Source organism: Clinocottus analis, unplaced genomic scaffold (assembly GCF_023055335.1).
Source record: "Clinocottus analis isolate CAN_PGR_092001 unplaced genomic scaffold, fCliAna1.0.p SCAF_18, whole genome shotgun sequence".
NCBI classification, from domain to species: Eukaryota; Metazoa; Chordata; class Actinopteri; order Perciformes; family Cottidae; genus Clinocottus; species Clinocottus analis.
Window position 1 is genome coordinate 4,761,148 of NW_027175909.1, and position 25,734 is coordinate 4,786,881.

Consider the following 25,734-nt stretch of genomic DNA (forward strand, 5'->3'; position numbering starts at 1 on the left):
AGTCGCCGACGGGTCAAACGCAGACATCCGTGCTGCTTCTAGTTGTGTACCGCTCACCAGAAACAAAGGAAGAAAACATCAAACCCTCAACAGATCATGTACTTTGGAGATTTCAGACTATTTTCCCACATCTGCATGTATTATTTTAAGTACTTTCACAAACACATTAGAGATCACAGCTGCTTTTGAATATCACGTTCCAAAAGCAGCTGTTGTTTTTTATGCCTTATTGCTCTAAAATGTTAAACTTCATGGTTCTGCAGTTGCGGGCGGAAACACAAATACGGAAGAAAAAAAACAGACTTTGAATTCGTTAGTTCCTCTGGTCCTTTTTTTTTTAAAAAGCTGTTAATTACTTTCTGTGTTTTAAAGGAACGTGAGTCATGCAGCAGACGGTGGTCTGAGAACCAAGCATTTCTTGTCCTTATTACCTCGTTGTACATCGATTCATTTAGTAAGTGGACGTTATCTGCGGCAACATTTTCTGTTTGTGGGGAGCAGAGTGTTTTCTCAAGTGTCTATTTTGGGGAATTTTCAAATGCGGTGACAGGAAGCGATGGGCTGACTGTGGGCCGCTCGCCTCAGTGCATGTCAGAGCCACAGTTAACCTTTGTTACATCCAGCCAACCAAGTAGAAATGTCATGACAATGGGAGACACACAAAGGGGGGAGGAAGTCAACAATCTGCAGAGATAGCAGATAATCCAGTATCAGAAACCGGTTGTTTAGCAGGAATGTTGACACAAACAAGGGATTTTTTTCTTGATGGAAGGCGCAAAACATTCGACGTTAGACGAGACAATCACGGCTTGAACACGTTAAAGTCAGTGCGTTTACATGCTGGTAATAATTCGAATCTTGCTTTAGTCGGTCTATGCTCTCTCTCGGGGCAACTGCTGTTATCCGAATATACATGGCAGTGAATAAATCGAATCATTGGCCGAATGCATGTCATATCCGATACGCTAGGTGGCGCTGTTTTCATTACATGTAGTGGTGATACAGCCATCTCCGCTTGACCTCTTCACTCTTCATAATGGAGAGAACCCCGCTAGCTTCGGTGGTTGTCGGGGAGCTAGCGGAGAGCAAACAGGGAACTAGCAGCAGCGCTAGCAGGCTACATCAGGGAGCTAGCAGAGACACCCACCGAAGGTACTATCGGCTCGTAACCCGACTTTTACGTTTGTTTGTTTCTGCCGGCCGTGACAACTTATCGTCTCTTTCGACTTCCGGGTCACGAGTTGGGAGGGAGGGAGGAGGCGGCGGGATCTTGAGCATGCGCACAAACGCATTGTCCAGTTCCGATCCGATTCAGCGTTTACATGCAGCGTTATTCGAATTATCAATCGAATCGAATCGAGTAATCTAGGGGTGTTAATCGGATCGTAGTCGGACCGCAGTTATTCGAATAAAGGTGTTTACATGAACGGGATAATTCGATTTTAGTCGGACTAAGCCAGTTATTCGAATCCATGTAACCGCACTGAGTGTTGCGTTAATGTGTTGTGTTAATGTGTATGTAAATGGGACGTGTGAAGGCATGTTCAGGGGAGTCACCGGTAAGAAGTAGTCCTGAGAGGTGACGGACTTATTTTGCAATGACACACATTTCTTTCATGTTCTTTCCATCCTGGCAGCTCGCACGTGTCCGTCCAGCCGTCGCGATTAGTCGCCAAATACGGTCCAGAGACCGTTTCACGTCCTCAAAATGAAATGTCCAACCTATCGGCCCTGCTCCGCTGCGCACGCACACGTTGACACTCGTCCCTCTGCACCTCCTCGCGTTGCCTGGCTGATCGCTCAGACGCTCCGGGCGTCCCCGACCTCTGAGCATCTTCCCCCGAGGGTTCCCTCCCCTCGCCTCGATCGCTGAGGCGACGTGCCCTGTGCGGCTGATGGGACAGGAGCCAGGGTGTTGTTGTTGTTGTTTTTGAGGGTGAGGGGGGGTTGTGTGTGTCGTCGAAGAGGGGGGGGGATTTGTGTGTTGATACACAGAAGAATTGTTTTTCCATCACATCTGGAAAACACATCCTCTGTTTGTGAGTGAGACGTGATTACACAACAAGTTATTCGACAACGCGGGAAGGAGTCGCAGTGTGTGCTCACGTTGCACGCAGTAACACAATGCTGTGTAAGAAAGGGCCTGGTTACCTGGCAACCGCTCCAGCCAAAGTAATAGTCTAGCCCCCATTCATTGTGTGTGTGTGTGTGTGTGTGTGTGTGTTTTTCATTTATTTTTTACACATTTTGGGTTTTGCAGTTTGCTCAGAGCCAGGCGAGTCTTCACGCCATGCTAAGCTAGCTGTCCGCTGGGCGTCCGGACACGACGGCGGCGTCGGTGTGTTCCTTCATTTAAAGACGTGCACGCCGGGCCGGTCGAGGCGGCAGGAAACACGTCTTCGCCCTCTGCTGCTGCTGCTGCGTGCCGTCTCCGCTGTGCACCTGCGTCGTGAAAACCATCAACATGTCTCACGAGCCCATAATTAGCGGAATACAAGGGAATAAAAGTAATGGCAGTCGTACATTTTTGTCTGTATTAAATTACCCCAAAGATGGAGGGGGAAAAAAAAGAAGAAAAAAAACATCTGTTACCCTGTCCTGCTCTCTGGGACTGTGCCGGCCTCCCTTGGGGGAAAGGAAATGGGAGAGGCTGGAATAAGGTGTATGTATGAGAGAGGGAGAGGGAGAGAGAGGGAGGTGTGTGTGTGTGGCTGGCAGGGGGAGGGATGAGAGGCAGGCAGTGGGGGAGCGAGGGGAGGTGAGGATGGATGGAGTGCAGTGGCAGGAAAGAGAGGAAAAACCTCAGCGGAACAAAAGACCTTCAGGATTAATTAGGCGTCAGATTGGTTGCAGGGCACAGCGGGAGGGAAGGGGAGGGTGGGAGAGAGAGAGAGAGAGAGAGAGGTATAGAGGTGGAGGGAGAGAGAGAGAGAGAGTTTAGCATTCTGGGAAGACCTCGTGTCCTCAGCCCTCATATTTCAACCTGCCCGCTCATGAGTATACAACAGCCAGCTAGTTAAGGCCTGCGCTGTGCCTGGAACCAGTGTCCATCGGGTTATGGATGGAGCCCCGTCCACATCTCCATGTATTTTTATGTTATCCCACTGGGCAATGAGGTCATATATGGAACGCATAATGTTTACATGATGGTTTTCAACCCCCCTCGTGTTTGTTAGGGTTCTCCCCGCATATTCTGTAAATGCGATAAGGCGTGCATGCCCATATGTCTGTGTGTGTGTGTGTGTGTGTGTGTGTGTGTGTGTGTGTGACGTTGAAGGGAAATAGGCGTGATATTTCATAGTATTCACTCGGTACAGCAGCATTTCTCCTTGCCCGAGTTCCCTTCCCCGATAGCTGAGCCCTGCCAAATTAGAGGAGTGTGAATGCAGGAAATAGATGCAGCTGAACTCTTCCTGAACTTCTTACTTTCCTCTTTCTCTTTGTTACCTTTTTGTTGTTGTTGTTGTTTTGAGTTTTTTTGGGGGGGTTTTAACAATTGCTCCCGGAATTGCTGATTCGGGTCACGGGCGTCGCCTCTAGATGTGAGCGGGCGGACCCGGAGCCGCCTGTTAATACCGTCTCTGCTGTCGTTGTCACAGAGGGGATGTTTCCGGCGCGACCTTTCAACGGCGCCTCGTCCCCTCTCCGACACAGGAAGTGCTGAACCCTGCATGCAGATGACAGGCGGTGGGGGGGGCGCAGCGACTCTAATGTCTTCGCCCCGACGCCGTCTGCTCGCAAAGCACTTAGCGGATCAAATAAGGAGCCGTTCTGGAGGCCAGAGCAAATCATGCCCTTAAAGCGTTTGTACCAATCATCCACACCATCACAGCGGCGCCGACGCACGGCTGCGAGATACCTCAGCAGCCTGAACTTTAGAACAAAGTCACCTGGCGAGATGGGCTGATTAGCCCCCCGATTGGCTTCACAGAGCGAGTGATAAAGCTTTGACAGATTTAGTTATATGGAGGGGAAGAAAAAAAATATGCGGTTCACACTGTGAATAGTTATGATATGCTCTAGTCAGAGTATGAAAGGAGAAGTTTTCCATTCCCGATGACTTTTAAGCTTTTAGACTAAGAAGTGTTTGACCCAGCTTGATGTACTTATCCATCACACGCGGTAAAAAGATGATGAATTACTAATAGCGCCGGTAGAGTTGTCCTCAAAGTTGTGTATAACTTTAACCGGCAGTGTGCTCGCCTTTAAATACATTCATGCCGTTGCTTTCACACCTGGTTGTGCGTCAGCGGGTACATAACAAATCCATTCCCGCTGCCCTGTTTCCTGTCTCGCTGTCCCCCGGCTGGCTTTTCCAGGCCCGCGTGTTCGGGACGCTCCTGTGCGGGATGATGAACTAGCACTGCTCCCGCAGACGGAGAAATGAAACGCCGCGCTCGCAGACGGACACAAAAACGTTGAGAAGGAGAGTTTCATGCACTGGAGACATTAGCAAAAATATATTTGTGTGAAGTTTTCAGTGTCACTTTCACACCAGAACAAGTTCATAGGTCATGTAGAGGTATACACAGCATAACATAGAGCAGTGAAGGTGAAAGATAAACAGAATTCAAACCAATAAGAATAAAGCAGAGGGAGAAAATTAAAAGACAGAAACATAATGAGGGCTTAGTCAGGCGTTAGCATCGTGGTCATTTTAAAATGTCCAATACAACTGGAGCAGAAAGTTTCCTTTTTTGGAGAAATTGTCCTATTTCTTCAAGTTGACGTGCTTGTCATATCAGTCTGGTTGATTTGGCAACGCCTGTTGTTCCTGAGGTACTTTAAAACTACAGCAACCGAGCAATTGGTGTACGTGGTGTACTTGCTTATAGTGCTGCCAAAACATGTTTCGACGAATAAGGCAATCAATAATCTGCTATTGTACGTCATCCCATTTCATGCGGTGCAATGCACGAGTAGCATTAGCTCGCTAGCAGCTCTTTGTGTTGTTTGTGTTGTTCTGACTCCTTCACTATAAAGGTCACTCTGCGCTTTGCTAGCTTTTAATGTGAAATAGCAACAGTTGCTGCGTTAGGTTAGCGTTAGCGCTAACTTTTTTTTTTTCACAATTCAGATATTGATTAAGTCAAATGACATGGATCGATCAATGCTGGATTATACACATGCATTGTTCCCTGTGACTGTTGACTATTTGAATCCACACCACAGCTGGCTTTGATTTCATGAATACAATACGTATTGTACTGCAACTTTACACAAGGCATAACATGAAGAATGCATTGTCACAACAGAAAATGGAGAAGTCGACGTTTTGGAGAAACATTGTTGTCACAACCACCGATCTCCCAGAGGAACACGGATCTGATGTCAGTGTTGGCATCTCGTCGCTTCGCCCCATGCATTATTTGTAAGGGCTTCGTCTCCTGCATCATTTTACCTGCTGCTCTGTAAAAAAAAGAAATGTCAGTGTTCAGCAGTGTGACATGCCGCACTGCCTCATGTCTTCTCAATCGCCCACAAATCAGGTGGCTCTCTTAGTATGCATGAGCCCACGTGCCCGTACAATGTGTATATATATATATATATATATGCATATATATATATATATATATATATATATATATATATGCACAGTGCACGCTACCTTTTCTCCTCTTTTCTCCTTTTTGTCCATTGCTCCCGCTTGCCTTCCCTTCATTTCTCTTCTCCACAACAACCCTTCCAAACCACTTCGCAGAAAGACATTTACAGCTTTGGCTTGTTTGGATGTGGCAGCTACTTCCCACAAAACAGCCGAGCACTCCAGCAGAGCTGGCATTCAGTGCTGTTATCAAAGCGGTTAAAGAAGACGCGTCCACAGATTGTGAAGGTGGAGAGACGACGATCTCCCCTTTCTTAAGGTGAACCCCTCTTATTTGCCCGTTTCGGTTTCTTTTGTCGTTTTTAGTTGGTTTTTTTCTCTCGCCTCGCTCTCTCACACAGCAACGCCATGCACCACGAGCGCCGGTGGAGGTAAACAGCTTGTTAAATTCCCCGCACAATGCTGAGTAGCTTGACACGCATTCGGGTAAAAGTACAACATGCACACACGTACGCACACCATAGGTTTATAGACCTTGTGTGTTCTTTGCCTTTCTTTTACTACTCAGTTTGATATTGACTCTCCTTTCAGTCTATTGTCATGCCTCTCCTGCTCTCTCCACCGGCCTTACTGCAGGGGCTTATGAAATGTGTGTGTGTGTGTGTGTGTGTGTGTGTGTGTGTGTGTGCACTCGAAAGGTTCGGCAGAAAGGAAAAGAAAAGGTGACAAAAGGGAGCATGTGCATTTGTTACAGTCTATCTGGGGTTCTGCTTACTCTGCAAACGCCACATGATGGATTTTTAGTAAATGTTAAAAGAGCAGGGGCCACAGACTGATTTCTCCGGCACGCTCAAAAGCCTCTCGCACGCGGTTATTTGCATTCATTTCATCCGCGGGCTGTGAAGTGCGTATTATATTGTGTCGAGAAGGCTGTGTGTGTAGGTGTGTGTGTGTGTGTGTGTGTGTGTGTGTGTGTGTGTGTACGGCGGTTGGCGGGGAGAGGGATCATGCACTGTTTAAGCCTCTTCTGTCAGGGGATGTTTGTCAGAAGCCACATTCATCAGTGCAGAGAAAGGAAGAGGAAGAAAAGCAGCTATTTCCTCCAAAGGGCAGGTGTAAAGTTATAGCGACTGTACAAACATATCTCCGTTGTTGGGAGGAAAAGCTCACATCTCCAAAATGTCAGCGGAACAGCTCTGTGTGGAGTCTGACATCCATGCACTCGGTTCGTCTACGGGCATCAGAAAGGTTGTCATTGTGAACTTTCCCATCCCACAAAGGAGCATGAAATATGGCGATGGGTGACTTCAATGTTCCGCCCGACATTGATCGTTAAACAGCTCGCTGGTTCACAACAATGCCCACGCCTGCATGGAGGGTCAGAGTCTAAAGGAATACTTTGAGGGGGATGAGCAGAGACACGTGCGAAACAGCATCCAACTAATACAATATTCATCATTAATAGCTTTCGAACAGTTTTTACCAGTTTTGATTGTCAGTGCAGGATAACACTGCGCTAGTGTTTGACACCTTGCACAACGGACAGGAAACTCACAAGCTGAGAGTTAGGGACCGTCTGAAAAGAGCCACATTAGCGTTTCCTTTTTTTTTTTTTTTTTTTTACAGCTTTCTCTTTTTTTTATAGTCACAATATTAAACTAAAGATATTATTATGGCTTTTGTGGCCCTGTTCTTCCTCATATATCAGTCATATACTCTTCAGACCAACAGAACACGCTGCATTTTATACACCACCTCCAAGAAAAATCATAAAATCATAAAATATGGCCCAGTGCTGTGACTCGTATGGTCAAAAACCGCTAAATGAATTTTACAGTGACAGGTTCATTTCAATGATGAATTTGGGCTTGTTTTTACTTTACTCTGATGTCAGAATACACCCCCATGCCAAGAGGCTTGCTAAATAACCACAAGCGGGTTTAGCTTTTTCATCCTAGTCATTATGGCAAATTTACCATATATATATATATATATATATATATATATATATATATATATATATATATATATGTATATGTATATATATGTATATGTATATGTATATATATGTATATGTATATGTATATATATGTATATGTATATATATGTATATGTATATATGTATATGTATATGTATATATATATATGTATATGTATATATGTATATGTATATATGTATATATATATATATATATATATATGTATATGTATATATATGTATATGTATATATATATGTATATGTATATGTATATATGTATATGTATATGTATATGTATATATATATATGTGTGTATATGTATATATATATATGTGTGTATATGTATATATATATATACGTGTGTGTATATATATGTGTGTATATACGTGTGTATATATATATGTGTGTATATATATATGTGTGTATATATGTGTGTGTATATATATATATATGTGTGTGTATATATATATATGTGTGTATATATATATGTATATATATATATATATATATGTATATATGTATGTATATATGTATATATATATGTATATGTATATATATATGGTGACCAGTAGATTTAAACAACTTCACCAGTGAGCCAGAATTAGACATTTTCACCCAAAAGTAATTCACTTTTTCTTACGAATGCAATTATCTCTTATAACTATTGAAGCTATTTGTCCCGGTACGCCAGCTGGTCAGCACCACTGGATAGAAGTGAAGAAAACCAGCAGCTTTCTCCAGCTGTCTCGTCTCAGGAGATAGTTTTGGAGATTTTTTTTTTGCATTTTCTGCACCCTAATCCGATTTGCCCATTATATTGGAGCGAGGCAGACGTCCCCACGGCCGACTCCTCCAACACTCCATTCACACCGAAACAATAAGTAGCTCTACAGGCTCAACATATTTCTGTTTATTGTCTCACTCCGCTGTGCTAAACATCTAATGCAGGATTGATTGGAAACGAAAAAGTAACAAACAGAATAATCTGCATTAATCTGAATAAGAATGGTTAAAATTTTTGAGGTGTATCAAATCCTGCCTCCATAAACACCAACACAATCACACACCAAAGGGCCGTTAGCTCGCTCCCTCTCTCTACAGCCTCCATTATTTTTACCACTCTCCCTCGTGTCATTGGGGCGCCCCAAACCAGCACAACATTGACATTTCCCTGTGATCCCTTGTTGACTGTTAGGAATTCAAAAAGAGCACCCAGAGCTATGAATCAAATGTCAGCCGTGGCGCTGTGGCGGAGCCGTATCAATACCTGATGATGTATGGCTGGCTGCAGGGCCTGTTGGCCACAGCAGCACCCACAGACATGACACCGAGTCCGGTCCACACTTAGTCACCAGCAGAGGGAAGGCCGCGGGATAAATGACTCCTTCAAAAGCCAATGGACTCGCCGCACTGCGACGCATCCAGCTGGAAAAGTCACATAGCCTTGTACTCAGTCATCAAAACTACTTTTTTCTTGAAACCCAAAACAACAATAAGTCAGCAGGCAGATTTAAATTCAGACTATGCATTGAGGCAAAGTTGGCTGGGCGAGAGCGGCGTATCTTTCTAAATTGTCACGTGGCGGTTACGTTCCAAAGCTCGATTAATGCTGATGCAGAGGCCCGTCTGCGATCGACACACAGCGGCACGCTCCAGGCGCCAGAGGGTTCCTTGGCACCAGACGGCGAGGGACGTGACCGCGGGGCGCTATCGGACGACCTGCAAATGAGAACGGGCTATTGGCTGAGCTTTACGTGGAGCCCGGAGGCTCCTCGCCGATTCCCAGAAGCAGATCACGCTCCCTGCAAAACAACAGACACTGCGATACACTTCTAGCGGGGCAGAAGCCGATTTCTTAGCAAAAGGTTGCTATATGATACGTTTTGAGATACAGGACGTACTTTATTTGAACCAGTATATGGTCAACTTTGCTCTGAGTTAGTTTTTATGCACGAGTATGTTGGTGTTGGCGTCCTTTGAGCCGGGTGTGATGTCGCATTTGTGTACAGTAGTGAGTCTGTTGTTCAGGCGTTACGGACTGAGCTCCACAAGGAGACAGAAAAGCATCAGAAAGCACCAGTGTTCCCCCTCGTCCGCGTCTCTAATCTCCGCGCCGGGAGGAGCCGCGGTGCTTGGCAACAGACGTTCCCGGGCGCCTTTCAAAAGGGCGGCGGCGGGGGTTTGAAGTCTCGCTGATTGCCAGGGTCGAGCCCGCCAAAAAGAGCCACGGCGGTATCTTCAAGAGCAGCAGAGATGGAGGCGCGGCCGCCGCATCTGGGCGGAGGCCGGCACAATCGGCCACCCTTTGGAGGGAGCCATCGCGGCGCTTCAGAGGAGCCGGTCGTTTGAACGGCGCGGCTCTTTCAAGACATGAAAAGCGACGCCAGGTCCTTCCGTCCTCCCAAATGTTTAAACGCCGCCGCAGCAGCAGCCTCCCCACATGTCGAAACGGCGACCACCGTTTTGTTGTTGTTATTATTTCTGTGGGTTGTGCTCTGACCGGGCGGAAAGAAATATTAGAATTCACTAATGGGCGACACATCCTGCCAATATTTTACTTTTATTCAAAAGTCAGTGACTCTCTTATGATAGAAGACTGTGTCCGACCACATTTGGTGAATATTATCTGTTACGATGGTTGTTTATTTCACATATATGCCTTCACGAACCATGCTAGAGTGGTGTGAGGGGCTTCATTTACCCAACAAAAACCCTGGAGTTCAACCTGAAGGAGTCTTTGGTGACTCCTTCGAGCTGACCTGCATGTTATTCCAGTGCTAATAAACAGGTGTGAGTGCGATATATTTGCACGCTTTCAGCAATAAACCACATAAAATATTCCAGCCAGAAATCAGTGACACAGGAAACCCCCCAGTATTCATAGCGGTTGACGTTTTTAGGCAACAATTAGTTGCAGTTGATAAGCAGTTATTGGAGAGCTTGTCTCGTCAAAGTGACTAATAAATCTCTTGGGCGGCTCTACAATATCCTTACGAGACTTAAATGATGACAAATGTAGGACCTTTTGTACTTCACGATGTGATATTTGTACACAGTGTATACACCGTCTCCCCTGAATGATACAGCAGACCACAAAGGAGGGAATCTCCTCTCTCTCTCTCTCTCTCTCTCTCTCTCTCTCTCTCTCTCTCTCTCTCTCTCTCTGCTGAATCATGTGCAGATTAATGGGAGTTATGTGAACTCCCCTCAGGGGCCTTCGGAGTGGCCTCCTCCTCCTCCTCCTCCTCCTCCTCTTCCTCCATCCTCCCTTGGTCCACGACTGTAGATGATAGACTTGTTAAATCCTCATCGCTGACCCTCTCATTTCCACCTCTGTCTCCATCCAGCCCGTTTCCCTCTCTAAGTGCCTGCCTGTCCGTCTCCTCCGTCTCTCCGTCTCTCTCTCTCCTCCCTTCCCTCCGTCTCTCTCGGGGGTAGGTCATGTTATCTTTTCGCAGGAGTCCCTCTGCTGGCCTTTGGTGCATAATGTATAAAGCCGCTGGTGTGTGTTTTACACTGTGCCTGACATTATTAAGTCGTTTCAGGCATATCACTGCTTTTATCTCCACCGTGGAGGTTAATCAGAGGGGATTTTTACCGGAACGACTTAGACGCGCTCCAACCGTTGTCACCTCGAACCGTTTCTCTTTTTTCTTTTCTTTTTTTCTCTCCTCTCACGCTCTCTGCCCTCTGAATATTTGAAAGGCAGATTCAGGAAAAGGATGTTTGTCTATCAGTCACTTTCAACTTTGAACAATAGACGTTTCCTCAGTGAGCCGTTGAGGAGCATGATGCAGCCTCGAACTACACAAATTTACCCATCAAACAAAACAGGACGTACAGGAAACCACAATTCAACAAAAGTGCATTTCTAATTCCGCAGCGATTTGAATACGACTGATACGGTGAAGGTTATTTGGGGACCTGGCAAGCACGGTCTCCAGGTTGTAACCACACCAAATATGTCCACACACACGGGCCAGGCCCTGATAGCGTCTATGTTGTCATAACTGGTTGTGCTTGTTTGATCAGATGAAGAGAATTTAGGCCGATAATGAGTTTTAGAGTCAGTCGCGCTTAACATCTGCGATCGGTGGTTACGATTCAGCGGCTTCAGTTCGTTTTGGCTTCAATGTCGAGGTTCCATTTCCCAAATTAATGTTTGGATTTAGGCTTAAGAGCATTAGTGGCTTTCAGCAGTTGTAACCAATCAGGGGACATATGAGGTTAGCTGTTGCCAAAGTTTGGGTTTTATTTTAGTTTTAGGTTTTCTGTGAACTACTGAACATCGGCAAAAGCATACTTTCTCATTTTTGATCTCACTTGACGTGAAACTGATGCGAGTGCATTCACAGTATTTCATCATCACTCTTTTTTCATCTCTTTATCATCTCTACGCATGTAAACACCAAGACTAGCGTCTAACATCAGCATGCTAGCGCCCTCACGCTAACAACGCAAACATGCTTTTGAATGTATTATTATATCATATTCTTGAGCAGCTATAGGTAAAAGTCACTGGATCACCAAAGAAATTCACCGCATGAATTTCTGTCCCAAATTGCTAGCGTGGCTAAAAAAAAAGCCTCTTTGTGTATCTCAAGCTGTCTGTGGTCTTTGTCACTATTTAGATGTACAGTTATGATTGTCACTCCCAGAAGAACTGGGCCACAGGGATTTATTATGGCCCCAAGTCGAGAATAGGAGAGAAATAATGATCCACTTCTATGTTTAGCATCATCGCTCGGAAGTATCGTCCTTGATTTTTGGATGAGCCCGTCATTCTTGTGGGGTAGCTCGTCCTAGACTATGATCCTTCCCACATGCAGCAGGCCTGTCGTCTTGGTCTCCACCGTTTCAAGTCTAATGAGGAATCCCTGCTGGAGCTCTGCTTTTCTGCTGGAAACCTGTGGCGCAGCTTCCCATCTCCCCCGCCTCACCCTCGACGGGGGAAAGGAGCTCGGACGAGCCGCGGCAAAGACAGATCAATGGCACAATCTCTGTCCTTTGCTCCGTCTCTCTCTTGTGCTCCTTCATCTGCCTTTGTTTCTCGCTCTCCAACATCAAGCGTGTGGTTTTTTGTTTTTTTTTTAAAGGAAAAAGACGTCTTCTCATGATGACGACGGCCGCATGGTGCAGCCCGGCTGCCTGATCTGACTGACAATGCCCCGCCGCTCGAGCCAAATGTTGGCTACGGACACGCGCACACACACACACACACACAAATCTGTTCCACGAGCTGCAGGGCCATCTGGCCGTCACACGGGGAAAGGTTGGATGTAGTTGGAGGCGAGCTGCTGGAGTGTTTCACAGCACTCCCCAGATTTATACACAGTTCAACTTCTCTGTGTTGCACTTTGTTGTCATCGCACGACACCACGGCAACTTTACTGTCAATAAAAAAGCGAGACAACAGAACAACCACTGACAGAAGATCGACGTATGCAAGCACTGGCATATCTTTTTTTATTTATTTTTTTTCCTCTTGTGATACAGATCTTGGGGACAGACAGAAGGAGCCAAAGATTTAGGAGTGAGAGTGACGCTATGTGTCATATGGAGAACAAACAAGAGAAATCTGTCTCGCGGCAAGGAGTCTGGCTTTTTGAGAGTCTAAAAAGCCCCCAGAGGCAACGCTTCCACCAAATGAATAGATATCCGTTTTCAAAAGACTCGTGCTTGGCGGCAGGCGAGCGGCGGGGAGAGGGAAGGGTGGGCTGTCGGTGGGGGAGGAAGGGAGGGCTGGAGATATCTAGGCAGAGGGCAGACACTATTAAAACTCGGGAGAATGAATTGTTAAATACCTCTATAAAGAAATATAAGACATGGCCCCGTTTTTATGCTGCCTGGGCCGCTCTGCAGGCGGGTGATAAGGTGGTGAGGGTGGTGGGTTGAAGCGTGGTGTGTGTGTGTGTGTGTGTGTTTTGCTGAGGGGCGGGGTAACAGCAAGCCCACATCCCCCCCGCAACCTCCCGCCACTGCACAGGAGCAGTGACGTCCATGAAGGAATGACACACATGGACACACACAATCAACATGGTTGCCTCAGTTTAACACTCCATGTTTCACCAAATTAACTGAGGCACAATGTGTGGAGCATATGGACAAGGTTATGGAGGGCCTTAAAAAGCAATCACTATGGAATCTTCAGTCATCATTTCCCTTTAGGGCCTTCATGCTAAATAATAAGTAATACAATTGAGCATTTCCTCCCAACACACACTCACACTCGTACCCGTCACCCCTCCCAGCATGCACAGACTTCTAGGTCAGGCCGCAGCTGAGAAAATTTCCCCGTTGACATTTTGTGTTTCTGGCACAACATTGACTTCAGAGGGAAGGCAGCAGGAGGATTGTTGGTGACATTCCACATTACCTCGGAGATGGATGCCGAACTGTTTACGTGCACAACAGCTAGGGAGGGAGTGTGTGAGGCAGGTAGTGAAGGATGCTGGACAGATAGGAAGGAAAAGGTACTCGTCCTGTTGAATCCTCAAAAATATGAATTACCAGTCCGTTACAACACACCAAAAGATTTCCACTCCAGCCATGTAGTGCAGTGTATACTACGACTGTGTGTATTTTAGAGGAGGCCCTCATAGTGATGAACCAAATGAGGATGTCTCTCCAGCTCCCTACGGACCATTTTAGGATCTTTTTGCTCGTTGGTTTGTTTTTTCAGCTCACAAGCTTTACTTTTTTCTTTTTTCAGGCTGACCACTTTCTGTTTTTAGTGGAAGAAGAGCTGTGATAAATCTACTGTACTTCTCCAGCACAAACCGGCAGACGTGCAAAGATAACTAATAAGCTAGCTAGTGAAATGTGGTCAAGCATTAGTAGCTTGTTGGCAAGATATTCTCCTGAAAAACGAGTTGAGACCCAAAAACTAAAAAGAGAGGGAAGTTTCAAATTCATCAGGTGGAGAAAAACCTGACACCAAATGAGTACTAATGTTGCTTTGAATTTGCTAGCGTTTGTTTGCTAGCAGGTTAACCAACACAGCGTTGTGTTTATAGCTTGTTTCGTAGCGTTTATTGCAGGTTCAAGAATACAAAGCAACGTTTTGCCTCAATATATTCATGCAAATTTATCAGTTGAATTTCTTTTGCAGTCCATTTTTACCACAAACACAGTACAAGCTGTGTAAATATTAGCTGCAGCTAGCTAGCTAGCAACCTGTATAGCTACCATGTGTGTTCATTGTGAGAACTCAGACAATTTTCAACTCATATGCATGCCTGTTTGCATTAGTACGCAAATTAAGTAATATTTCCACTCGTTTCCTTTAATTAAGTCATTGTCATTCACCTCTATAAACAACTCTTAAATATAACAAATATAATATAAAAATAAATTCTATAAACCGATACAAAATAAATTCTATCAATAAATACCAGAATTATGTTTTGGACAAACACAGAAATGCTCCAGTTCCATTTATCATTTAAAATATCTAATATGTCTGAAAGCTGTTTGGTAAATGGCAAAAACACCAGATGAGGAATAATTGATGCACTTAAGCAGCAGGCTTATTCAAATGTTTGCAATAACACCTAGCCATAAACCAACACAAACACAAATCACATTTATGAAATACGAGGAAGGCAAACGTCTTGCCGTCATGGACTCACACTCACACCACTCCCTCACCCGTACAAATCCTGATGTTGAACTGATCAGGGATCAGATAACATGCATCAAGTCAGAGCATCTTCTGGATGAACATGCGTGTTTAATCCCTGTCACTTTACTGAGAAGGATGAGGACATCTCGAATGCTTCGTTGTTGCATTTACATTTAGCCATTAGCTGTCCGATCTGCCTCAGATGCATGAAATGACCACGCGTCGCTGGGGTCAAAGGTCAGTGGATCTGTTTGAAGGTTGCTCTGTACTTCAACATCTCATCTTCGTTAAGGCCGATCGGGGTGTTTCTGCCATATGTCTCATCCCTTGCAGCAATAGCAGTTTCCTTTAAAAAAAAAAAGTGACTGCCGCTTGTTTCCTCCACCGTGAGGCGGCCCAGAGGAACTGAGAAGTAAATTGGTCAGAACTAATGCAGGAGAGACACCAGGTGGGGTGATTGACACAACAGCCACTACAGCAGTTTCCGCTCTGCACAGTTTCTACCTGAGGCGTATTCCTCAGTGCAGCTTACACCAGTTGCCCTGAGACGGATTTTGAAATTCCCCAGTGTAGCTGTATGGAGCAACGTTAACCTTGATGCTCATCCAAGAGGAAGCCAGCCAGCCGCACGCAGGCCGGCCCTCCTCTCGCCGCGTGGCAGCTCGCACTGATGTTCTGTCTGACTGAGGAACGAGATCCTTGCCCCCGTTTTTCTGCCACATTAGGCCCACACTGAAGGTGGCACTCAACTCGCCCACTGAGGAAAGAGTGTGTGTGTGTGTGGCAGTGTTAAGAAAAATGATGTGGAAAGCTATGTGAGGAATGAAGGGACAGGCAGATGTGCGTATCGAGATATTGCTGATGTAGACAGAGGAAGTGTAAGGAGAGTATTTGTTGCTAAGGGAACCACAGCTGTAAATCACAGACTATTTTCCTTTTGTGTCAGCTGATGAAGATTATGTTGTTTCCCCACTCACGCTCACAGGATGAGGAAATTATAGGCTCTGACTCACTGTTGGCTTCTTAGTCCTGGCACATCACTGCCCTCTATCACAAACTAGAACGAGGGAGGGAGAGCAACCTGGCTGAAGGAGGAGGAGAAAGAGGAGGAGGAGGATGAGGAGGAGGAGGAAGGGTTGTTGGAGGAAGGGGAGAAGGGGAGGATTGAAAGGCGAGACCAGAATCTGAAGAGTCAAACACAAAAAGATGGTAAAGGGAAGGAGAGGAAATGTGAGTTAACAGCATAGGGGTGGGAAGAGAGGGAACAAAAGAAAAGACGACGGGGGAGGAAGTCGGAGTGAGGGAGAGAAAGCCGGGCCGTGTGCCAGGATCTATTCCACCTTTGCTCTCCGGGCCTTTCTGAGCTGCCACCTTCTCTCACCTCTGTAATGTCATCAATGAAAAGGCCTTTAGGAGGGATGGAGGACTTGACACGGGGTTCAGACTGTGACCGACACCAGCTGACGCTGCCAAGCCAAGCAGGGTTCTGTAAGAATTAATTGGATGTCACTTTCAGGTACGGCGTACAAGGCAGGGTTTTTTTTTTTTTCACATTTGTGTGACTCATGCTCCTAGATTCAGAAAATGTGACATTTGGGCTGATGAATGATCTCAAAACCAGGCTGGTTTTTCCTCACCTTCCTCAAAAAAAGTCGACAACCAGGAGGTCTGTGATTTTTTTTTTTTTTTTTTTTGGATGATTAAAGAGAAACAATCCATTGATTTTGAAAGACTTTGGCGATGGTGTTCTATACTGCCCCGATATTCACTGCTGCTGCTTACCAATTCATAGTTTATTTTATGAAAAGGTTGACAAATGTAAGATGCAAAACAAGCGCTCGTCACAATTGATGTCCTGTTTTGTTCCATCAACAGAAGTTAGACCATTTAAAATGATGTACTCTTTTTAAACGACAAACAAAAAGCAAACGTTGGTTATTACTGTTTGATGAACGACTAAAACAATTAATTGCTAATCAAATTCATTGCAAATTATTGAAATATAATTGTGGTTATCCCTCAACCCGACTGTGTCCTAACTGCTTCTCCTTTAGTATCTGATGAGATAACTCACTTTTACGCTTGTGATCCTTTTGTCACTGGTCTTTCTTTTCCTTTTTTCTTTTTTTGTTGCAAAAGCTGAATACCTTTGTGACATAAATTGACCTCGGCGCGTCCTCGGTCTCACTTGAGTCTCCTGAAGATGTGGAGAATCCACCCTTTCTGTTCATTTTGTCCCCCGTCGCTGCAACACGAGCGGCACTGACTCGGGGCCCGACAGACCCGCTCTTGGACGGGACTGATCGCTCAGGCATGAAGAAAACAACATGAGGCTGACGACAACCCTCCTCTTCCTCTTGTCCGTCTGGCCTGTTGTTGAGGAGAAGTACACTCATCTCCGGAAGGGGACCTGTCACGTACCCGTCAGGGCTCGATAAGGCGCCGTTGCAACTCCTGGAAACAAAGTGCTGAAAGTTAGTCGCTGTCGACCTTTCGCTAACACCTCAAAATCTTTTTTTCTGTTCCATTCACCCCCCCAAAAAAGGCTTTCGGCTGGCACAGGCAGGAGCAACAATATGTGCGTTCACACACATGGACACACACACACACCACAAGCTGTGAGCACGTCGACCGCCGGTTCCAATTGTGAGAGTATTTCACAGCCCCGACCAGAGCTGTAATGTGCAATATGCTCACTTGTTCAGTCTCCCTCTCTCGGTCTTCTTTTTTCACCCTTAATCTCTCTCGTTCCCTCTCACTCGATGCGTCCTTCACCCTGGCATCTGTTGACGTGCTCTTAGCTACTGGGGCCCCAATCTGTCAAAAGAGGGCCACTCTGTTGCCATCTCCTGGTGATCCGTTTATGTTCTACAGGTGGCTTGAAGCTCTGCTCGGGGACTAAGTCCTTAATTGCCACGAGAGTAAAAAAGCCTTAAAGGTCGAGAGAGTGGTGGAAATGATCTGAGTTTGTTCAACAGCCGGTGTTTAACGTAAATGTGGGGAGAAGTGTGGGTTTGGCCGGAGAGATCGGTAGTAAATCAATTGATAAATCCTGAACAGCTTTTCATCCTGTGAAAGACTTGGTGGAGTTAGTGGGGAATCCAGTTGGTCGCTTCGTGGCACAAACTAGTTGTTTACAGCGTTAAACTGGGACGCTGTACTGTTCATGCTGTGCGGAGGGAGCGGATGATCTCACATGGAGGAAATCGAAGCCAGAGAGAGAACAATCGAAGAGATTGAGCCGGGACAAGAGTCAACATTCTCTTTGATTAATAACGCACGTCTGTAGCATATGAAGCGACCTATCAAACTGTGAAAAACACTGATGTCGTGTACTATATTTGAGTGGATTTGGTCATTTATGTAAAACATTTCAAAACCCATGCAAATGTGGTGACACAACACAGTCAGATAATGTGAGCGACAGAAATAGGCAATAAGTAAGTATACAGGAAACAGATTTGTTTTTTCTTTTGGGAAAAAGTTACTTGGCGACAGGCAGAAAGCAGCGTTTACTGCCTCTCAGACTGGAAGTTTCAAGGCTGCTCTTCAGCATCACTGATGGGTCAAGGGGTTTGTGGATAGATGGTCTCATATTTAGTGTATGTGTTGTACAGCCCTTTGAATAGTGATTTTGGGGGCCGTACAAATAAATCTGACTGGACTCGAACAGGTGAAGGGGAAAAAAAGAATGAGACCAATGTGAAACACTTTGTAAGGGTGGCAACAGGGGATGAAACTGGGACTGCAGCGATTTATTATTGCTCTGCAACAAAGATGAGCGACTCTCAGGAAACCGAATACAAAATGAAGGGTCAAAATGTGAGCGTCAGAGGTTGAGTCATTATCACTTCATGGAGTGGGGCTCAAGCGCCACAAAATGCACAAATGTACATTTCCCATCGTGCAACTCAAGAGCATCTTTCACTCCAGACTTCTGGCTCTGAGATTTTAATTGTGCGAAGCTCTCTCCATAGCAACAGAGGCCGTTAAACAACCGTTCGCAGGATAACCTTTTGACTGTCAATAGACTGAAGTGCAAATAATTAACACGAGAGCAACATTGCTCTATTATGACATGCATAATATGGATGGCTACAACTATACAGGTGATAAAGTTGATGTCATCTTAACCTTTTGAAGTGGTGAGAATGTGAAGCACTAAATCCACCGTGTGTGTCCCCTACAGATACACTACGTTGAGTGATAGTGGGATACTGCCAGTTTTGTGCCGGGTGAATAACAGGGCTGTACTTTCCCTGTACCGAAGTAAAACAAGTCTTCCCTAAAGGCAGACTGTGGGCCGACAGAAATCACAACACATGAGAGGAATGCACCAATTCCCCACCTCTAATAGTGGCCTTTGCGACATAAAATCATCCATATTATATTTAGTGTCGCAGTATGTGCGTATTGTTTTTGTCACAACACGGCATGTGGCAAACTGTCATTGTTTTTACTGGACGTGTCGGGTGGTATGGTGGCGTTGGAAAGATAAACATAATGATTGACAGATAATGACTGCTTTCTGCATGCACTCATAGCTTCACAGGTAAGTTGACCTTCAGGTCGATCTCCCAACAACAACAAAAAAATCACAGCAGCACCTGAACAGATTAGGGAAGTGCAATATTACCCAGCAAAGATATTTTAAAAAAAAACAACAACCTGTAAATTCAGTCAAGATTGTGTTGAAATTAAGGCAGCGATTGTGTTTTTCAGGTCTTTGCCGATTCAATATTCCACTTGGTGAGGGAGAAGTACCGGTCGCTGGTGGGCGGCTGCAGTCCAGCGCACGCTCGACACAAATCCCTGGCAGGCATCGTAATGACCCGAGGTATGGCAAATTTCATTGACTTTTATATATCACTTTGAATTATTGAAGTGCTGCAATATAGAGAGAGTGGGTGAGGGAGGTGTGAAGAAAAAGTAAGATGGGGGAGGAGAAATGAGAAGGGGATGGAATTCTAGATTAAGAGGGAAATGATCAACTCAAGGTGGGAGGGGAGAGAGAGACTCTCCAATCCTTGCTGTACCTTGCACTCGTGCAGGAGAATATACCTTTCTGATGAATTATTGACTATTCAGAGTCTCTGAGGGGAATGCCACACGGTAGTGGGTGTCAGTCATCCGCACTGCATGCTGGCCCGACTGTGCTCATGCAGCTCTGACAGGCGCTCCAGATGCCTCAGTGGTGAAGATCAGCCCAAAACTTAATCTGAAGCCTGACTGAGTGACACACTTAAGGAACAGTGAGGAGGAGGAAACTTCCCACTGCTGTTCTCCTTGCAGCGAGAAACAACGATTTATTGCCACACGTGGTGGTGTTTGTTGCACCGTTACATCAGGGCCTCCCCCACACACACACACACACACACACACACACACTGACCCATACGGTATGTAGAAACCGTGACTCACTCCACATCTCTTGTCATGCAATACGGGCACAGGATGCTCGAAAACAGTAAAGCCCAGAATCTTTTGGCGTGAAACGTGTACGCTGTGGCACAGTGGAGCCAATGTGTTCTGCAACTTGTATAACTCATGTATGTCAAACAGAAATAAATACCTTTTAGACTTTAGAATTGAAGTAGAACAAAACACATAAACATGCTATTGGGTTTGATCTAATGTTAGCTGCTGTTAGTTGTTTTCTACTCGCCAAACATGTTAATGGATAGCTTAGCTGTTGCTGTTAGCGGTTGTTGTCAGACGTTGGTGAAAGTTTGGCCATCCTGATGTTAGCTGTTTTTAATAGTTCTTTACTTTCAGCTGGTGATGTTTGAGACAGAAGTGCACGTTCTGTTGCTCGCTAAGGTGAGGTGCCTGAGGATGATTGTTTGGTGGCCTCGGCCGTCGTAGCAGCATAGCAACATTCTTGGGAGCGTAACATGTTAGCTAACATATTATTTTGGCGAGGATGTTAGCTGGTGATGTTCTACACCAATTTTAGTGAATGCAGCTCACACAGTGTCCACCTGATGACCCTGTGAACCAGCCAACACACTGAATCATATTAAAACTATCTTTCCTCGCTGTTTAAGGGACATATTCATGCATGGAATAATGTCTCATATCAGAGGCCGTTGCTAACTATTGGTAATTTGTAAGACTGGAGTGATAGCTGCATACTGAACTGGTAATGGCATTCAGTTTATGCCAGATTATATCAAGCCAGTGTTGTAGTTTGGCATAAGCAAATACAATACAGGTGTATGGTCTGGTCAAGTAGCTGAATACTTGTTTATTAAGCATCAACATATAAGACTTCCAAAGGAACGCTCATCCAACATCTGACATATTGCAAAACTATAACCAACAGACGAAGCAGCTTAATACAAAGCACAAAAAGGACCATACACACACAAATGCTCAAAGGTCTGCACATGTGGAATCCAGACAGACACACACACACACACACACACACACACACACACACACACACACACAGATGAGCGTTATCTCCCAGTGTGGCTGCAGCCTGTGGGTGTGCAGGGGGTCAGTGAGGAGGGATTGGTATCTCTGCTGTCTTTGGAGGGCTGCAGCTCATCAGTTTATACTTCAGTGAGACCGGCACTCATCCTGACCTAATCCAATCCCTCTCCTCTCCTCTGCCTCCCAGTAATTGCTTCTGTTTGTTTATTAATAGCGCGCGTTATCTTCAGAGATCCAGACGGAGGGTGGCCAAGTATTTGCAGTGGCGCGGCGGCAGCAGCAGCGCTGTGGTGGCCAGCGTCCACGCAGGCAGTCAGACAGCAAACTTGACAGGAACACTGGGGAGTCCTGTTCTCTCTCTCTCTCTCTCTCTCTCTCTCTCTCTCTCTCTCTCTCTCACTCTCTCATGCCTCTGCTTGTGCCTCAAGAATATTAATCAGAGTCCGTCTTTGAACCGCAGACAGACAGCGAACCCCCCACCCCTCGCCGGAGTCCCCGCCGAGACAGTTGAGCCCCAACCTGAGTGAGATTAGCTTCGCCACCAGACTGAGAGTTGCGAGACGACCGGCAAAAACAAACCTGCCAGCACACATTGTGAAATAGTGTGGAAAATCTCATTTGAATCGATCTGAGATAGCATTGGGGTGTTTGGCGATGGTAAACAGTGTTCAGATGTGTTCAGAGACATGAAAAAAATTGCGAACGTCCAAATGGAAAATGCTTAAAAAGATACCCCCCCCCCCTCCATCTTCCTCCTTCTTTCTTTTTCACTTGTTTGTTGGATGGGATGAGAGAAGCTTCTTCTGAGGCTTTTTTTTTTATTCAGCAGGGTGATGAGACTCAGAGTGGAGGAAAATACCACAGGGACTCAAAGAAAGAGATGAGAGCAAAGGGTTTCAAACAAGTTGATTACAAATGACGACTAAGCTATGGTTCTTAGTCTGCATATCCATTTTCAAACAGGGATTTTTCTCTGCTCTTTATCTGGTTTTCCGGCTGCCGCAAATTTTAATGTTCAATAATCACATCCGGCAACGAAACAGCTTGCTAAGAGGCAAAAGAAATTAACAGAGATGTGCTCAGGGTGTGTTGAAGCAGAGAGAGAGAGAGAGAGAGAGAGAGACGGAGAGAGAGATTTGAGAGCTTCAGCAGCATTTCACAAAGACATCCTTATATGTTGGGAGCAGTTGCCTGTTAAAGCGAATACAGATTCAACAGGGTGCAGTCTCTGCTCTTGCCAAAGGTTTTTTCCCTCCTCAGCAAGTGTAGAGCGTTTCAGAGATTTTCTGTTATTCAACAACACGCATTGGATGACATTCAGTGTAATCATCCAACATCTTGTGGTTAAGAACACATGAAAGCCAGGATATATGGGGCTCGACCTAAACGGTAAAAGTATAGTGTACAAAAAATGTGACCTTGAAAGCTCATTCTGCTTTGAAAGAAGATTTTTTGTTTTATCTCTCTCTCTCTCTCTCTCTCTCTCTCTCTCTCTCTCTCTCTCTCTCTCTCTCTCTCTCTCTCTCTCTCTATATATATATATATATATATATATATATATATATATATATATATATATATATAGATATATAGATATATATAGATATATATATAGAGATATATATATATAGATATATATATAGAGATATAACTATATATATATATATAGCTATATAGCTATATATATATAGCTATATAGCTATATATATATATAGCTATATATATATAGCTATATATATAGCTATATATATAGCTATATATATAGCTATATATATATATAGCTATATATATAGCTATATATATAGCTATATATATATATATACATATATATATATATACATATATATATATATATATATGTATGTATATATATGTATGTATATGTATATGTGTGTATATATGCGTGTGTGTTACTACTCGTAATCTAATATTGTATAACAGTAACTTTAACAACATTTTAACAGAGGTTGTATTTACTATTTAATATGCTGATTATATCATTTGGGTTACAAAAAAATGAAAAAATGCATTCAATTGTGTGTTTTGTGTGCAGTATGTTGTACATACATCAACTAAGAAACCAGTAGCTGTCGAATAGATACAGTGATGTAAAAAAGTTCAATGTTAACCGAAGAAATTTAGTGAAGCAGATGTAAAGCCTAAGTATGGAAACATCATTTTTTATGAATTTGGACGCAGTGATTAAATGTGAAATGCCGGTCGTGTGCAGGATGTCCCGTGTTGTCTGGCGACTGTTCTCACTCGTCCGACGCGACAAGCAAAAACAAAATACCGGGTACCAACAAGCAAACCAAAAAAAGAGTCAAGTCTAGCCGAGCTGTGCTGTCGGATTCAGAGGAAATGCTTCGTTGGAGCAAGTCCCTGTGTGCCGCCCTGTGGCTGCCCACTGCTACTAAAGTGGTAGGACGGCTCCATCCATTGCAAAGGACACATTTCCTCAAGGAGAATAATGATTTCCAACTTGACCATAAAAAAAACTGTGTACATTATTGGGTGCTCAAGCCGGGGTTAAAGTGGCCCGGGCAATAAATAGCACATGTGCCCTGATTGGCTGAGCTGTGAGGGTTCAGCGACTAAAGCACCGGAGAGAGGGTGGTGTGTGAGACGAGGACGCTGTGGACCCCCCCCCCAGGTGACTTTGAGCCTTCACTGCCCTTTTTTCAGCCAGAGCGACAGCCCCTCAAGATGTATACGTCCACGCCTGTTGGGATTCCTGTCTATTTTTAGTGGATCTCCACAAGTGTGGATAATTAATGTCCTTATTAGCATTCCTTTGGTACACTACTGGTTACAGTGTGTTTCATGCCTTTAATGTACCCTAACATTTTTATCATCACCATCTAAATCAAACTGTGATTTCTCCCCTATAAAAGATAGGGGAGCATTCGGCGTCGCTTTAGTATCGAACGTGACAAATTAAAGGGGCGCTTCACCATTTCTACACACTGTAAGCAATTAACACGTCATGCAGAGCACCATTTAAAGTTGTGAAAACCGTTGCATACTGTCTTCAGGGGGCTTTTCCAACGTTTAACAAAGAAATACCCCGGATGGCACCCTCATGAAATCAAAATACACACTGCTACAGTTAGCTCAACGTGTGCCTCCGTCATATTGGCTGTGTCGCGTAGCCCATTGTGCGTCGTCTATATTCTCAAACCCCGTCAGAAATCCTCCCATCCCACGAAATGTACCAATTCGAATGTGTTCCACTTCGGTGTTGAGACGGGTAACCTGATGTTTCCGCATACAGCCGGCGTTGCTCCAGCCACTTTGGCCGCCAAGCCAAACAGTTCCTCCCGGAGCCCGGCTGCAGCGCTGTGTAATGCGCTGTGTGATGCAGCCTGGCGGTGAGAGGCCATCCTGCCAACACGCAGACAGAGCAAGTGGAGAACCAGTGTTGTGTGCTGGACGTAATGAAACGTGCAGAGGCACTGAAGTAACACATTTTCTGGAGCTGTCTGATAAATATGTCGACATTAGCGAGAGAAGAAACCGGTTGAGCAAAAATGGCACATTTTCGAGCTCGGTCTTTACTTCTCTTAGCGGATCGTCTGGTTTTAACGCCCCGCTCCGTTAGACGCTGGGTCCTATTGACGTGACTCCTTGGCACGTGGCTCATGGCACAAGGGGCAATCAATGGCACACGGCGCAGCGTGTGAGGCATAGTTATGTGACACAGTTGGGCGCACGGGGAGAATATATATTTAGTCACACTCACACACACGTACACACTTAGGTACAGCCGAGTTCAGGGACAGTCGTCGAAATCCGGTGTGGAATAAAAAGCCCGTGTGCACCTCGGCTCCATGCGCTGTCACAAGGTGTGTTTACCTGCTCGGTTGCCATAGTGAGGCGGCGTGCACTTTGTGTTGCTGCTAAAGGCCTCTGACAGCATTGTGCGCTGAACAGTAAAGTGCAGTTGCCATAGTGAGTAGTTCCAGGTCTCAGTCTGTGATGTGCATGCGTTTTGACAGCGCTGTTATCGCGGGGTGTGACATCTTTGAATCACCAGTAACAGATGTATTTGTGTGTGAAGAGTGCCTCAGGCCTTTGACTCCACTCTACCTTGTTCCTTTTGACCCTCTCTCTTTGTGTTCCTGTGATGCAGCTGATTATTCCTGGTT

The 25,734-nt window shown here is 45.1% G+C and overlaps 1 protein-coding gene across 1 annotated transcript in view; it reads left to right on the forward strand.

Moving 5' to 3' along the window:
* Nucleotides 1-25,734, forward strand: part of adarb2 (adenosine deaminase RNA specific B2 (inactive)) — a 155,749-nt gene that overhangs the window by 106,990 nt on the left and 23,025 nt on the right. Inside the window, exon 4 of the mRNA XM_068582138.1 lies at nucleotides 19,871-19,985. Within this exon, the coding sequence (XP_068438239.1) occupies nucleotides 19,871-19,985 (115 nt within the window). The remainder of the gene's footprint in view (nucleotides 1-19,870; nucleotides 19,986-25,734) is intronic.